General features: G+C 43.6%; 1 protein-coding gene across 2 annotated transcripts in view; it reads left to right on the forward strand.

Annotated features, from left to right (window-relative positions):
* Window positions 1–16,872, forward strand: part of ERI3 (ERI1 exoribonuclease family member 3) — a 343,646-nt gene extending 326,774 nt beyond the window's left edge. For both annotated transcript variants that reach the window (XM_068239544.1, XM_068239545.1), the window contains one exon: window positions 14,616–16,872. In XM_068239544.1, the coding sequence (XP_068095645.1) occupies window positions 14,616–14,698 (83 nt within the window). In that variant the 3' untranslated portion in view covers window positions 14,699–16,872. The remainder of the gene's footprint in view (window positions 1–14,615) is intronic.
* Window positions 16,873–17,278: the final 406 nt, after the last annotated feature.

Consider the following 17,278-nt stretch of genomic DNA (forward strand, 5'->3'; position numbering starts at 1 on the left):
GCTAGCTATAGGTGCCCCCCTAAGTGATGGAGGGGGAGCCACGGCCACACAGGGGCTCAGCTGTGGGGAGGGGAGCCCGACGTCTCCCTCCCTCTCTCTGGGGCCCCCTCCATGGTCCGACCTTCTTGGCAGAGAAAGCACAGCAGGAAGCCAGCTATACTTCCTGATTAGCAGGAAGTAGAGAGTGTATAAGCGGCTATGCAGACTTAGGAGACCAGCGGCAAGTGAGTGGCGCTTGGAGCGGGAAGGGAGGTGAGTTGCTCCCTGTGCTTACTCTGCCAAGAGGGGAGAGCACGGAGGGGGCCCCGGGGAGAGGGAGGGAGAAGTTCAGTGAGGATGCGGCTCCCCCCCTCTATCACTGCGCCCCCATCCCTCACAGTGGTCAGCCTCTAGAAATGGGGCTGGCAAAGGACATCTGTTCAGTTGTCTGATCATCCATCCACCATTTAACATCTGTGTATAACTTTGCATGTTTTTTTCTTTGCAAGTAGCTACTTTTCTGTTGCGTGGTGTGTTCTGCGGATTAATTTCTATGCCAGAATCAACATCCTCTATTGTGATTTAGGAGACAGGTCCTCTTAGAGGGCAACTCAATCAAGTGATGTCAGCACAGAGCCTCTAAACAGGCATCAGTCACAAATGGCGAATCTCTAATCAAGCAATTACACCACAATGAATATTTATAAGTTAATATATCTGCCTTGTGTGACGTTGTATTGGCTAATTCTACCTCACAAATAATGTCGCCTATCCTTCCAGTTTCTTCAGGTAGAGAATAATCCCCTCACATTGTTTTGTGTTTTCTTTTTTTTCTGAGTTTTTGACTTTGATTAGAGTTTATAAAAATCTCAGCTTGGGCCTCCCCGAAGCGTGGCGTGTGATGTTATTAAATCAGTCGTTGCAGATTACATGGTAAAATCAATGAGGACCTGTAATTGCATATTAGCAGCCTGTTCTGCCATTGTTGTTTTATTTATTTTTTTTGATGTGCGGATAATTATAATAAGCGTGTTTACCTTGCTCTTGATGAGAATCTGTCTTGCTAAGTAATTTAGTGAGCGAGTAGCTGCCGTCTTGGCATCGCCGAGTCACATGGCAGCCAAGATTTAGCAGCATTGGCGGCAACTGCTGGTTTATAATACATCCGTCTCCACAACGCTCGCTGCGCAGATCCAGCCGCGACTTCACTGCCTTCCAGAATCCATCCCTGGGTCCTGCTTGTAAGGGTTCCCTGTGCATGACCCACGCTTGTTACCTGCATTCCTCTTGTTTAGCTGGCCACACACCACACAATTTTTAAAAAAAATTTCAATTCAAAATTTTTGACTGATTGTAACATTTAAAAAATCTGACCAGTGTACCACACGTGTGTTTGAAAACAATTTTGTAATGAAGAGACGCAAGCAATTTTTTTTCAATCTGCCACACACCATACAATCTTGCAAACAATTGATAAGAAATTTCCACCGAAAACGAAAAGAAAAAAGGAAATCCGATTGGAATTTTCACTTGAATGAAAAAAAAGGTTTTGATATTTTTGTAAAAACTATCATTTTTATTGAATTGCTGTAAAATGTTATTGTATCGTGTAGCCACCTTTACACTGCCTTTGAATTGGTTGAGTACTTAGAATGTTTTAGATGGCTTTATTCCAATAGTAGAATATCGGTAATTTTACCAATCTTATACTATTCGTCTCTATAACCTATCCCTCCACTGCCTATGCCTAATTCTAACCTTCCCATAATTACACCTAGCACCAACCTTATGTAGTCTAACACTAACTACTACTACCACCTGGTGCTCGGCCGTTCTCCAGCTCCGTCGATGGCCGTAATTAATCTGGCGTCCAACTTACACACTTGGAACTATCTCAGGATTCACCCTCTTCTTCAGGGTAATAACACAGTGTCTTATCTTCTTGCAGTATGAGTGAGGAGCACCACTCAGGCGCACCCACCCAATATAGTATAGCTCCCCTCTTAGCTACCATCCCTGCAGCTAATAATCAGTGGTTCCAATGGATGTTTTTCGATTGGGATGTAACCCAAGTCCAGAAGAAGAAGAGGACTTTCCATCAGAGTGGAGACGGATTTCTCCACATGCTCAAAGCAGTGGCTGCCTAATAGCATCCCATGTTTGTTAGTAGTATTTTTTTATGGAATATTTTCCCTTATTTGTGAAAATACTACACTAATGGCGCTCCTGGTCTGTTCTCTGTCTTTTTTTCTCTCCGGTCATTGGAGTTCCATTTTGATCTCGTCAGCCTGGACACACCCATACTATTAGTCAGAGGGATTCATCCCGTTATAAAGTGCCTCTTTTAGTTGTTTTTTTTTAGAAGTTCATTGTTATGCCCTTTCTGTGAGCTTAATAGCTGTAGTTACACTTCTTGTTCTGGGGATGCAGGGAAGCTGTGTTCAGTAGGCCTGGCACAAACTGGAGTGGTGCTTAGCCATGCTGTTACTGAGCATGCTCATTTGATATGACAATTCTTAGGCCACAGAAAAACATCAGACCGGCTGTCAGTGCTCCACTTCCTAGAATGCAGCCTGTACATCACAAAGAAAACGTTCAGGCAAGTTCAACTTGATAAAGCACAGTGGTTAGAATTCTCGCCTTGCAACGCTAGGTCCCTGGCTGTGCCCAGCCAGAGCACTATCTGCTTGGAGTGTGTATGTTCTCCCCGTGTCTATGTGGGTTTCCTACAGGCACTTTGGATTCCTCCCACATCCTAAAAATATACAGCTAAGTTAGTTGGCTGCCCCCTTTAAAAATTGGCCCTAGACTAAGATACATACACTACACCAGGGGTCCCCAACCTTTTCCGGCCCGGGGACCGCTTTCTGACCAAATTTTTCTCCGGGGACTGGGGTAGGGGGGGGGGGGGGGGGTGGGGGTGTTATGGGATGATCAGTGGGGTGCGCGACCTAGTGAACAGTGTCGTGCGCAGCGGGTTACGGAGGGGGGAGGGTTCTGGGGTGCATCTGCATTGCTAGCATAGTTGCCCCAGTATGGCTAGTATAGTGACCAGTATAGCTAGTATAGTCCCAGTATGGGTAGGTAGTGCCCCAGTATAGCTAGTAAAGTGCCCAGTATAGCTAGTATAGTGCCCGTATAGCTAGTATAGTGCCCTAGTATGGCTAGTATAGTGCCCAGCATGGCTAGTATAGTGCCCAGCATGGCTAGTATAGTGCCCAGCATGGCTAGTACAGTACCCCAGTATAGCTAGTATAGTGCCCAGCATAGCTAGTATAGTGCCCAGCGTGGCTAGTATAGTGCCCAGCGTGGCTAGTATAGTGCCCAGCATAGCTAGTATAGTGCCCAGCGTGGCTAGTATAGTGCCCAGCATGGCTAGTACAGTACCCCAGTATGGCTAGTATAGTGCTCAGCATAGCTAGTATAGTGCTCAGCATAGCTAGTATAGTGCTCAGCATAGCTAGTATAGTGCCCAGCATGGCTAGTATAGTGCCCAGTATAGCTAGTATAGTGCCCAGCATGGCTAGTACAGTACCCCAGTATGGCTAGTATAGTGCTCAGCATAGCTAGTATAGTGCCCAGCGTGGCTAGTATGTGCCCAGTAAAGCGCCCTAGTATGGGTAGGTGGTGCCCCCGCTCATGTTACCTTATGAGCGAGCGGGCGGCCGCTTCCAGATTCCCCCAGGCACTGCTCTCCTTCATGCCTCATCTCCGATACCAGCAGCACGTCTTGCGGAGGAGGGAGGGAGGCGGGGCAGCGGCTTCCTGTAGCGGAGATATGCTACGCCGCTACCATGGCAACCGCTGCCCCGCCTCCTTCCCTCCTCCAAGACGCGCTGTTAGCGGAGATGCTGCATGAAGGAGAGAGGCGCCTGGGGGAATCCGGAAGCGGCTGCTCGCTCATACAGATAACATGAACGGCGGCCGCGGGGGGGGGGGCGAGAGGACAGACCTGCCGCGGCCCAGCTGGAAACTACCAACGGACCGTCAGTGGGCCGCGGCCCGGTGGTTGGGGACCCCTGCACTACACGATAAATACATAGACATATGACTGTGGTATGGATTAGATTGTAAGCCCCTCTGAGGGATAGTTAGTGAAAGTACAATATACTCTGTACAGCACTGCGGAATATGTCAGGGCTATATAAATACTAAATAATAATAATAAAGAAAACAAGATAAAACATTGTCCTACGTATAAGGCAACCTGTGCCATTGTGGCTCCCTCCAATAAAGGGGAAAAGTCCTGAAGCGTTGGTAAAACAATAACACCATCTGTTCATTGAAGTTGAACTTTATGGGTAGTCCAAAAGATTTCTGGATTTTGGGTCTCTTATTTTCCCATGAATTAAAGTATTATTTGGCCTGTTTAGGATTCATCTGATGTAATGTATGGGATTCAAGTAATGCTGGGTTTACACCATACAATTTTCTGTTAGATTTTCTGTTAGAATGCATAATTAGATTATTTTCTGTAGAGAATGGTCATTTATCTCTGGTGCATTCTCTTCTGGTTATCTCCTGCTGAGTAGAACAATGCCTAATTGCTTGGCAGATAGATGATAAGATAGATACCTTTCCAACATGTTGAACTTTATCTATCTTGCAGGTAAATCTAACAGAAAATTGTATGGTGTAAACCCAACATAATTGGCATACAATAGTGTGACATAGAGATAATACTGTGACACCAAGATAATGCTGTAACACCTTGCATCCAGGAAGCATTCGTTATTGACGCAGATGTTGCCTTGTGGAATATTGACTTGTTCGCATCTGCTGAGATGAAAGTTCATTGTGACTGGAGTCATAGGTCAGAGATCAGGAATTATTATATATAATCCTCCAGACCTTTCTAATCCCTGATAATCTACACATCTATTCATCACCTCTTCCTAAAAATATCCAACCAGTTCCCATATTACAGCTGTGCTTCTGTCTCTGATGAGAAGAGGACTCTGGGCACAATACTGTGATCTCACCAATATCTCCCTCACCCAATCAGAACTCCATCCAGATTCCAGATGAATCATCTAAAATCAGTAAACTATGGCAGCCAACCATCCCTTATTATTTACTGGATTACCTCTTTGTGAAATGTGATTGTTCTTGGTTATAGTGCCCCAATGTTTCATCATCACTGCTTGACAATTTGTGTGGTTTGCACTGCATTTGTCCACATACACACTTTTTTGTAATGAAGCCCAACAATTTGTCCATGCTTTTATGTTTTTGATAGAAATTATCATTCTAAGGACCCAGCTAGGGGGCCCAAAGCTATGTACACACGTTACATTTCTGTAGCCAAAATTTTCATTTGCTTCTTGTCTGGAAAATCTAGAAAAGTGCAGATGTCCCCTGAGGTTTTTAGGAGCCCATAGTGCTGGATAGAGATGGCGTTCAAATTCGGCATAGCTGGTTTGGAACCCCAAACCCACCCAACTGCCGCTGTTCAGCACCAATAAAAGCGGACCCGATCAGGAGTTCACTGGCTTGTGAGTCACACTGTGTTTCATGTGACTCAGATAATTCCTCCCTCTGGTTAAGGAGCAAGCGTGAAATGCAACCTGACTCGCAAGCCAGTGAACTCCTTCTGACCCTGTCCTCTTGGTGGGTGGTGAACAGCGGCAGCTGGGAGTATTGGGTGTTTTGAATCGGCTATGCTGAATTTGAACACCAACACTAGTGCTGGACTATTAATGATGGACCTCTGCTGTTCTTGTAGGAACCTCTGTGCCTCACCTTCCTCTTTCCTCTTCTCTTCTCCACAGAAGAGCAGAAGTGTGTGTGTACATAGGGAAACCTCTTCAGTAGAGACACAGACAGCAGTTAAGCCTCATCTTCAAACCCTTACTCACCCTACAAAGGTTATAGAGGACATTAATTATATTGAGGTTTAACAAATCATTTACGCATTCTTTTCTAATTTTGCATATTGTTTTCCATATTAAGACACCGCCATGAATCATTCACAGATCTCTCATAAATTCTTCATATTGTGATTATATTCAGAACACCCTCCTATGAGTCATTCATACGTCTGCCTTCTGCATGTCATCATCACATACTTCCCTCTCCCCTCATGGTGTGATAATGTAGGCGATGTAATTCCGGGACACACTATAACATGAGGACATTTGCCCAAATTCAGCTTCTGCTAATGAAAGACGCGAGTGTGGCCTGAAATGCAGACAGTTGTTTTCTGATCTTCAATCTTCCGTGTTCCCAATCTTCCGTCCCATCCAGCAGCCAATACACGCCGTCCATTAAGAAGAGTTAATGCCTCCTGCAACCCTGTGTCTGTACACCCTCCAGCCAGTGCGTTCTCTGATCGGTGATGTGATTCGGATGCTGTCAGTCCAGAGCAATGATCCCGTCGCTGTACAGTCCAATTCTCGGCTAAGTTATTGGGGACATAACCCTGTCCATTAGCTAAAAATTACTGAAATGACTTGTCGTTCTGTGGAGGGAGCTGCGGGCTCTGTCATATGCGAAAATTTAACTAGACCTGCAATGCGTCGCCCCAGGCAACGCAAAGAGCTTTAAGTTTAATTAAAAGTTGTTTTTTTTCCTTCTTTTCTTGCTGTAGGTGACCTTAACTCAGCAGTGATAGCAGGCTGTCCTCTGCACCCTTTGTATGTACTCGGCTCTCCTTTATCTGTGTTTTTACGTCATTATGTTTACCCTATGAGTGGAACGCAGGGGGAAAATACGTAAACTCTGGCTTATAGGGTATAACAAATATTTTATTTCAGAACTACTTTGTATAATGGTAAATCCCTCCTGACATTTTATTTTATTTTAAAAATGGGCACCAGCTGGTTTAGTGGTGACATTTTCTCCCCGAACCAATGACATTTGCCCCTAGCAGTTTGTATCGCTGCTCCTACTAATATAAGACCTGCAAAGCCTGCAGTATTCTCCCCACCCTCACCAACTCTTCAAGGCAACTTTATTGTACATCAGCCCACTTTCCATTCCATGTGTACCAACCACCCATGTACAGCAGCTCCTCTTCAATATACAGCTTCTTTGGGCAGCACCTCCCCTCTTCCACATGTCTCTCCCCCCCCCCATCCCCCATTTGCAGCATCCTCTTTCATATGCAACAACAGCCCAGATTCCAATTCAGGCTTTCCTGACCCCCAGCCCTGCTGACAGTTTTCCTCCCCCCCTTCTCCCCAGGGCTGATATTTGCTACTGTAGTCTTTTCTATCTTTTTCCTCAGTGGTTACATTCCAACTCTGTAGCTTATCTCTTGCGGTAATGACAATCCCTGCACCCTGCAGTAGATTTTGTACTCTCTTCCACAGTGTTGACATTTCTCTTACAGTGCTGACATTACCCACTGTAGCTTCTGTATTTTACTCTAGCACAGTGGTGACATTTGCCCTCACATAGTAGTGACATTCCCCCTCATGATTCACCTCCTTTCTCACAATGGTGACAGTCCCCCTTTGTAGTACTAGTTTTCTCCCATCTCAAGGTGGTGACATTTCCCCTCTGTAGCAAAAGTCTTCTCGCCTCTTACATTGGTGAGACCCCCTCTGTAGCACGGGTCCCTTCCCACAGTGGGTGAAAATCACCCTCTGTAGCATGAGTTTTTTCCCTTCTCACAGTGGTGACACCCCCCCCCCCCCCCTCTGTAGGAGAAATCTCCTTCTCTGTCACAGTGGTGACACTCCCCCTTTGTAGGAGAAGTCTCCTCCTCTGTTACAGTGGTGACACTCCCCCTCTGTAGGAGAAGTCTCCTCCTCTGTCACAGTGGTATCACTCCCCCTCTGTAGGAGAAGTCTCCTCTTTCACAGTGGTGACATTTCCCCTCTGTAGCATGAGTCTCCTCCCCTCTCATGAGGATGATATTTTCCCTTTATAGTATAAGTCTCCCCTCTTTTCACAGTGGTGACAATCCTCATCTGTAGGGGAAGTCTCCTCCTCTTTCACAGTGGTGGTGACACACTCTCCTACTGTAGGAAGGATTCCCACCCCCTCTGACAGTGATGACACTAACAGCCCCCTGTAGCATGAGTTTCCTCCCCTCTCACGGTGGTGACATTTCCCCTCTGGAGCATGAGTCTCCGCCACTCTTAGTGGTGACATTCCCACTCTGTGGCATGATTCTCCTCCCCTCTCACAGTGGTGACATTTCCCCTCTGTATAGCACAAGTCTCCTCCCCTCTCTCAGTGGTGACACTCTCCTGGTGTAGAATCAGTCTCCTCCCCCCTCACAGTGGTAACATAAACATTAACTGAATTTGCAGCTGGCCTTTGCAGTTTAGTCGTCTTGCTGCTGTAGAATGGTGGAGTGTTTATATACTGTAAGTGTATTACTTTAGTCTGCCCAGTTAAGTACTATTATGCTTGCAGCCTCATTTAATCATGAAGAGAACAATAATTCTTCATTAACTGGGCAGAAAAATAATTTGCAGTTAACTGGGTAATAATTACATGAAAGAGTTAAGAAACCATATTAATTGCTTGTACTAATTACGCCTTTATTTTCTTGCGCTATTGAATGTCTGCTCTGCATGCTTCAGCAGCTAAGTGCTCCGGCAGGATCTGTGAGGAAAATGTTTGGGAAAGCTGTTGAGGTAGGAAAGACTCCACCCCGTTTCTGTGGCTTCCTGCGACAGGTGCATTTCCCCATCTCTCCCGCAGCTCTGCTCCTCTCCTCAACAGCACTGGTGACGGCGAGACAGTGAAATATGGCCGCAATTAGCCCAGATACAGTTCAATTATGATAAACAGCACTTGCACCCTTTAAGCCGTGATTAAAAGGCCTCCCCCTTTGATAGAGAGGCCTAATTCTACATTATTATCGCCCGGGCTTGATTATAAAGCACTCTGCAGGTTTACAGGGAAGAGATGGATGTCGAGTCATCTTTATCATTTACACATCAGTAGGAAGAGCAGCTTCTTCAGTCCGAACATTCATTCTCATTTCTCCTCATCCTCTCTGTCACACATGGGCCCCCACCCCTCCCAAAAAACCCCAGTCCGCGTAGCATGGCACTGCCTCACCGCCTGCCACATGCAAGTTGGCAAAGTCACCCTTACGGTAACAGCTTGATAAATGGCCACGGCGTAATGAAATGGAGACATCAAGGCGTGGGGGCGAGGAAGAAAAAAGCGTTAATCCGACAGAACGCAGCTGTCCCACAACGGCAGGGAGAGGGAAGAAGGATGGCCGCCGCTGCCGTGTTCTGTCAAGGGAGAAATTACACATTTACTTTTGCTTTTTCTTAAGGAGACGGTCGCCATAGATCAAAACACGGGTTTACAAGCCGATTTCCAACATGAAATATAGACAGCGCAAATCAATTTAAAGTCCGGCTTCTATTTTCGAAGCTGCTGCTGTCCTGCAGCCTCCCCCGCCTCTCCAGTTAGCAAATAACCCTTCGCATTTAACCCTTCGCCTGAGTTCCTCATGGAGGGTATTAGGAGGGAGAGTGTCTCCCTGACAGGGTGCTGAGAAACAATGTAACCTGCAGATCTTACTGGTAATTGATGATCATCACAAAATAAATAAAGACACAGGCAATACTACCGTTACCTGATAAATAATCATTAATAGGCATCACTCACAGCCAAACCCCATCCTAAATATTTATTTCACCTTTTGCTGGAGTATAAATTGGCTTATAGGGAACCCGAGGTGAGAGGGATATGGAGGCTGACATGTTTATTTCCTTTTAATCAATGCACATTGCCTGGCTGTCCTGATGATCCTGTGCCTCTAATACTTTAAGCCATAAACCCTGAACAAGCATGTAGATCAGATGTATATGACACATCTGACAAGATTGCTTGTTTTAGATGTGTGGCTTAGACTCTACTGACGAGGAAGATCAGCAGGACTGCCAGGCAACTGGTATTGTTTTAAAGGACATAAATATGACAGCTTCCATATGTCTCACACCTCTGGGTTCCTTTTAACCTCTGCTTTTGTGCTCCTTTTGGAGCAGGCATGAACAGCAGGCAAAACTCTCCAGCAGGGCCAGAGGTAGTAGAAAAAGATCTTCATGATGTGTTAGTTAAAAAAAATAAAAATCAACCTACTGTAATTATATCAGTTTTTGAACATCATTTTACTTCCTGGTAATTTGCATAGAAAGATATCCAAAAAATGTAGGCTGTAGCTCCGGTAAAGACTACTTGTTCTTGGTTTCATCTTGTGTGAACTCTTAGGTGTTGAGGCCCAATTCACACTCGAGCGCTTTCAGCTGGCTCCTATGGGATTACTCACACTGCAGTGATTGTTTCATGATTGCAATTTCCGCCGATCGCAAATTGTATGCCGCATTTTCAGAGAGATTGCATTGCGATTCCCATTCACTGGAAGGAGAATCACAAAACGCAATCACGGCAAAATCACTGACCACCTTAATACGAAATCTTCACATTGCAATCCCGAGTGTGGACGGTGCCATACACTTCCTGCTCTGTTAACAAGATCTTTATTTCTCTACTATCTAGCTCATACGGTTTGTTCGAGTTTGAGAGATAATTAGTTTAACCTTCTGGGGACTGCCTAACGCCGATGGGCGTGACCGCGGCGGCAGCCCCAGGACCGCCTAACGCCGACTGGCGTCAAGTCCTGGGGCTGCAGTTTCCCAGGGAATGGCCGAGCGCATGCGCGATCATTCCCTGCCACTTCACGGAACAAAGTTCCGTGAATAGCCTGCTAGTCGCCTATCGCGGCTAGCAGGCTGCTTGTAAACGAAAGGGGAAAGAAATCCCCTTTTTTTACATGCGTACAGCGCTGCGGCCCCCGGCAAAAAAACACGGCCACAGCTGGGGTCCATAGCTGGGCTGTGCAGGAGGCTGAAAAGCCTGCACAGCCCAGCATAACAAAAATAAACCTGGTCGTTAGGGGGTTAGCACTGCGGTTGTAAAGTGGTTTAAGTGCAACCAAGGTGCTACAATGAGATAAACCTGTATGTACAGCTCCTTGCATATTAACAACTAGGCTGTGTTTATTTTTGTGCCTGAAATAGTTAAGCTTCAGGCATGCAAGTGACTGTTTCACTATTGTTGGATTATAATGTAATGTAACCCTCACTGATAAGGAATTACTGCCGTAACTCTTTTTCCTTCAGAGCACAAATTCTGAGTTCAGGGGATAGATGATAAAAAAAAATAAAAATTCATGTATCTGGGGCACTTAATAGACCGCTATTGAGCAGAGACAATAAAACATTAAATTTACTTTGTAAATGTTTGAACATGAAAGAAAACCATGGCATATCTAAGAAAACTAAAATCATTTTTTAGGAGTAAAAGGATAGATTATTTATTTCATTAGTTTATTTTCATGTAGATGTGCCTTAACCACTTTACCCGCATGCGTACGAATTTCTCCGTCCCTTTTTCCATCCTTTCACCCCCAGGGACGGAGAAATCTGTACTTTCCACGCTCCCGCCGCTGCCCGCGCTCCCGTTTGCTGTAGCGCGCGCTCCCGCTCGTAAACACGCCGCTCGCCCGGAGATCAATGAACGGGAAAATCCATTTCCGTTCGTTGATCTAAGCCCCGCAATGATCCGCTGCTTCTCCGCTAAGCAGCGCGATCATTGTGTGAAAAAAAAAACTCTCAGCCTCCTAGTACTTCCTCCAAGCGTCCAGAAGGACGCTTGGAGGTCGCATTAAACAAAAAGTTACTGTTGCCATCTTGTAGCTAAATAGTAAAACTACACCCTAAAGCATTTTTTACATACAAATAAATGAGTTTTACACTAAAAATTAACTCCTTACCTCCCACACTCCATTTTTTTTTTTTGTAATTAAAAAAAAAAATTACAATTAAAAAAATACATAAATAGTTACCTTAGGGACTGAACTTTTTAAATATTTATGTCAAGAGGGTACACTGTTACTTTATAAACTATGTGCTTGTAATTAGGGATGGACACAAAACTGAAAAAAATGCACCTTTATTTCCAATTAAAATATTAGTGCCAAACATTGTGATAGGGACATCATTTAAACGGTTTTATAACCGGGAGAAATGGGCAAATACATTTCATGGGTTTTAATTACAGTAGCATGCATTATTTAAAAACTATAAAGGCCGAAAACTGAAAAATATTTTTTTCCCACATTTTTTCCTATTTTCCCATTAAAACTCATTTAGAATAAAATAATTCTTGGCATAATGTCCCACCTAAAGAAAGCCTAATTGGTGGTGAAAAAACCAAGATATAGTTAATTTCATTGTGATAAGTAATGATAAAGTTATAGACGAATGAATGGAAGGAGCGCTGAAAGGTGAAAATTGCTTTGGTGGTCAGGGGGTAAAACCCCTCAGTTGGGAAGTGGTAAAAAAAAAAAAAATAAAAAAAAAAAGCTTGTGAAGGAGTGTGGTTCTTGTTGCTCTCCATTTTCCATAACTGGAGACCTGAGTCTAGAGGGCTAAAGCCCTGAACAGAACCTGACGCTGCTGTTTTTTCATACTTTTAATGGTCATTAACCACTTAATAACAAGCTGACTTATAAAAACGTCCTGCTAGAGCCTCTTAAAGAGAACCAGAGATGATTAAAAAAAAGCTTTTATACATACCTGGGGCTTCCTCCAGCCCCATACGCACGGATCGCTCCCACGCCGCCGTTCTCTGCTGCCTGGATCCGCAGGTACCGGCTCCCGTCATTGCCGCGAGTCGGCCGGCGGACGCGGCCGATTCTCCGCATCACACGGCGCTCCCTCTACACGAGTACGCATGAGGCTGCCTACTGCGCAGCTGCATGCGTACGGGTATGGAGGGAGCCCCTGTGATGCGGACAATTGGCCGCGCCCGCCGGAAGTGATGGGCCCGGTACCGGTGGTTCCAGGAAGCGGAGGATGGTGGCGTGGGAGCGATCCAGGCTTATGGGGCTGGAAGAAGCCCCAGGTATGTATAAAAGCCGCTTTCTATTTTTAAATTGTATTCCTCTCTGGTTCCCTTTGATGGCTCCAAGACGTTTTTATAAGTCAGACAGTGCTGCTGCCGCTGTGCGAGTGAAAATTGTGGAAAAAAAAAATGCACCAAAGAAAAAGTACACCTTTATTTCCAAATACTATATTGTCACCATACTTTGTACTAGGGACATAATTAAAATGTTGTGATAACCAGGACAAATAGGCAGATACAATTTGTGGGTTTTATGTACAGTAGCAGTGTTTATATTAAAACAATAGGGGATGAAATTGGAGAAAGTGTATTTTTTCCCCTTTAAAATGCATACAAAATAAAGTAATTACTGAAATCAAATATCAACCCCAAAAAGCCCAATTGGTGGTGTAAACAACAAGATATAGATCATTTCATTGTGATTAGTAGTGATTAAAGAACAAGCGACACCGATGCTAACCTAGAAATAAAAAACACATATATAAGTAGATAAATACTACCTCTACTTACATAACAGATGTATTGTGCTATCCACGTAATGATTCTTGTGAATTTTACAAAGGAAAAGCAGAAAATCCTTTTCTAGGCAGTGGCCATCTTTCCAAGCTAATGCTGACGTCATATCCTCCCTGACTCTTGTTTTCCCCCCTCCCTTCTCTTGCTCATTGTGTATTTATTAGCTGCCCTCCTCCCAGAGTATTTTTTTATTTACACATCCAATCACTGAGTCACCTCAACCTTGCTTGTAAACACAAGTGATCAGCTAGGCAGGGAAATAAATGGAAGAGGAGTAATATATTATAGATAAAAAGAACTCCCAGCATTCAAAAGAACTCCCAGCATTCAACTGTTTGGCACTAGGGCCAGTGCTCCTATAGTATGTTATAACTCCAAACCATAACAGCAGAAAAAAGTTTTGAATGCAGGATAAGCATCTTTATCACTTAATACACTCAGACCAGTTGCTGTTGAAATTTGATTTTTATGGTGACAATACCGCTTTAAGCTATTGGCAAATGAAAGGGATGAGCACAGAAAGGTGAAAATCGCTCTTGTCCGTTAGGGTAAAAACGTCTTTGGGGTGAAGTGGTTAAAGGAACCCTATTGTGAAAAATGATAACATTAAACATGCTTGTGTACATACACTTATATGAAGTATTTCTGCAAGTTTAAAATGCAATATAACTTCCTTTTCTCCTATGTTGCTGTTGCTTACAGTAGCCTGTAAAGGCGCCCATATATTTATCGTTTCCCAATCGACCATCCGATTCGACATACTGCAATCCCTGGAAAGGATCTATGCAAAGATGTTGGCCAGCCTCTCTACTCATCAGCATACTATGTTGGCACTTGAATTGGGCAACTGCAGTTCAGGAAGTGCTTTTGTAAATTAAAAAAACAAACAAACAAACGTGAACCCCCCATGAGGAGATTGATTAGTCTAAAACCTGTCAGATCTATCAGTTTTTCCCATTCACAGTAAGCGTCAAGAACACAGAAGAAAAGTATTTTGTAGTGCATTTTAATTTGGGAGAAATTGAACTTCTTGTACACAAAGTTTTAAATTTTTCAATTTGTTGCGATAGTGACCCTTGAAGTATAGAGGTCATTCTCACATTTCTGAACCTTGAAGGGTTTGTTACAGCGAACTGTATTTTCTAAAGAAAGTGACATTTTTGTCCTGTTATAAATATCTTCAGTTCAGTTAGGACAGATATCTAATGATACTTTGTCTCTCTTTTTTTTCACAGATGATTGCAGAAACATCGCTAATATCATGAAGACCCTGGCTCATCGAGGCTTCATTTTCAAGCAGACATCCAGGCGCATTTGATGAGGTTGGGGAGATGGGCTGTGGGGTGGGAGTGGGGCAGGAGGCTGCATGTAGCTCTTCCCTTAACTCATGTTCACGTGGGTGGACAATTAAGATGCGCAACCCAAGGTGGAGACATAACACAACCTGATTGGTATGGACTGGCTGGCGGTGTGACAAATCAAGCCATACATTTATATATATATATCCACCTCAAAAATCATACCTATGACCCGCTGCTCCACCTCCGTCTACCCCCAAATAATATAACATCTCCACTCTGCATCCATATAACATGCTCCCCAATCCTTCCCCAAAATTCCAGGGGAAATTAGAAGGCAAAGATGAGGCCTCATTCATAGGAACCCACCTGATGAACTTTTTGAGCAGGCTGAGGCTATAACTCGACTTAAAACAGACATGTTTCATTAAGATGCTTAGGTAGAGGACTCACTTTAATTTTACAGTAGCACATGATTAATCGCATGGAGTTGGTCAGAAAGGTCTACGCGTAGCGAAAGGTAACTTTGAGTTAGTTAGTGTGGTTTGGAGTGACTTGTCCCACTTAAACTAAGATACGAGGGATATCTTGATACTTCCTGGAGGGCTCTGAGGTAACAACCTTTCTACTGAGAGGTTACCTGAAATTTCAAGGTACTTTATTAGAAATGTAATAAGAGGTGATGGTTACAAAAGGTGGGACATTTTCTATTATTTTTAAGTACGTAGCGTTTAGGTATCTTTTTGGATTAGTAAGTTGTGTAATTGTTTTTTGTTTGGTTTCTCCTGCAGGGTGGCCATTACTCTCCCACCCTTTTTTTTTTTTTTTTTTTTAAATCATACTGTTTTTTATTATTCTTATTTAACAAATTGGAGTGGTTCCAGTAGAAATACCTCCAATTTTATTAGTTTAATTTACTAAAATATGGCGATTACTCAGTTATGCCATATTGTGCTTGGCTTCAAGTCACTCATCTTATGTTTTTAAAAAATCCTATGGCAAATAGGATAAAGTAAATAGGGCTGTGTGGCCATAAAGAAGGTGAGACTGGCACACTGCTTTTTTTTAATTCATTATATATTAAGAGTTGATTCTGAATAATGCACCATACCCACAGCTGATGGAAATTCACAATGGATCAATGACGCTGATGATTTTAATTTTATTTTTTTTTAAATATAACTTTTCACTTTTTTTGCAGGAGAAACCTCAAGGTGAACAGCATGGGTATATTATGATTTTACATAGTTAGATATACGTTCTGTGTTATATGGATGCCTTACAGGCCTCAAGCGTTGGATCACAAGAATTCCAATCTCTTTCCAACCAGTGTACTCTGTCTAACAGTATTGCTGGTTGACTCGGGAATAGACAGATTCTGTATACGCCAGTGTTAGGGCCCAAACTTTTCTTTAACAGGACCCCAACCTGAACTATCGTGTTACTTCATTTTTCCACCAGCATTTGTGGAAATTATTTTTGATGAGATATTACTTCTGAATATGACAAATCTCTGAATGACTGAGGATATATTTAGAACTTTGAATGTCAGAAGACTGAAGGATTTTTGTCACAAAGTTGTCATTTGCATTTGAGACTAGTTTGTGTATTTTGCATACAGTCTCTGCTTCGTGTGCCCCAGACTTGCCAGTTTGCTCAGGATTTCTGGACAATGGTTAAGCTGGTGGCCTGACGTTCGGTGAGAGGATCTTTCTACTCATACTTATGTAACGGGTGAGTAGGCTGATCTTTGTCTCACTTATCATGGCTAGGAACCTGGGGTGTTCCTTGCATTTTGTTTTACAGTTCCCCATCTTCTGGATCTTTCAGACCAGAAAACCACATGGCATGTGTCCATATTGCCCGAGGGGGAAGGGGGTCTGTAGGATTGTATTCAAAAGGCCTCAATTCCTAATTCTATTTTACTGTAACAGAGTTTGATGTTCAGCCTCAACTTATTAACATGTCAAACCAGCTTCCCCTTCCTCTGCAACAATCCATTCATAAGCCTCCTGCCTCTTCCCAAGGGCCCCGAAGAAGGTACCGAGTTATTAGATTGGCTATGGCAAGAGGAGTGTCCGGTCGCTGCTCACCTTATTGTTACATCACATGCACGGCGGGTGTTGTCGCTCCAGTTACGTGAAGAAAAATAAATGAACAAAATAAACAAGAAAAATAAAAACAAGTGAAAGAATTGATTGTGTGTGATGTCTTCAATATGGAATAGATTTGACTTAATGGATGGCCTTGGTAAGCTACATGAACGAAAATGGTTTTCAGCTTATCTCTATTATATATTGTACAGGGTTTACAATTTCCACAGACTACATGAAGCAAATCATGTCCACCAACTGCCCAGAGGAGCTTCCAATCACTACTATAGTCATGGGGCTTGATGCACGTAACTGCGGTAACATTGCCGTGCACAGAGAATGCACGGCAAGATTACCCTTACTTCCGCCAGTAAGTACCGCAGGTTACACTATTAGCGCAAGCCGCGGTATTTGAGTAGCATGACCGTAACACGTGTTACCATAGCAAATGTCCCGCTACTTGAGTACCACGGGTCACGCTAAAAGTGGTACTCTTTATGCACAGTA

The sequence above is a fragment of the Hyperolius riggenbachi genome, chromosome 6, assembly GCF_040937935.1.
Source record: "Hyperolius riggenbachi isolate aHypRig1 chromosome 6, aHypRig1.pri, whole genome shotgun sequence".
NCBI lineage: Eukaryota > Metazoa > Chordata > Amphibia > Anura > Hyperoliidae > Hyperolius > Hyperolius riggenbachi.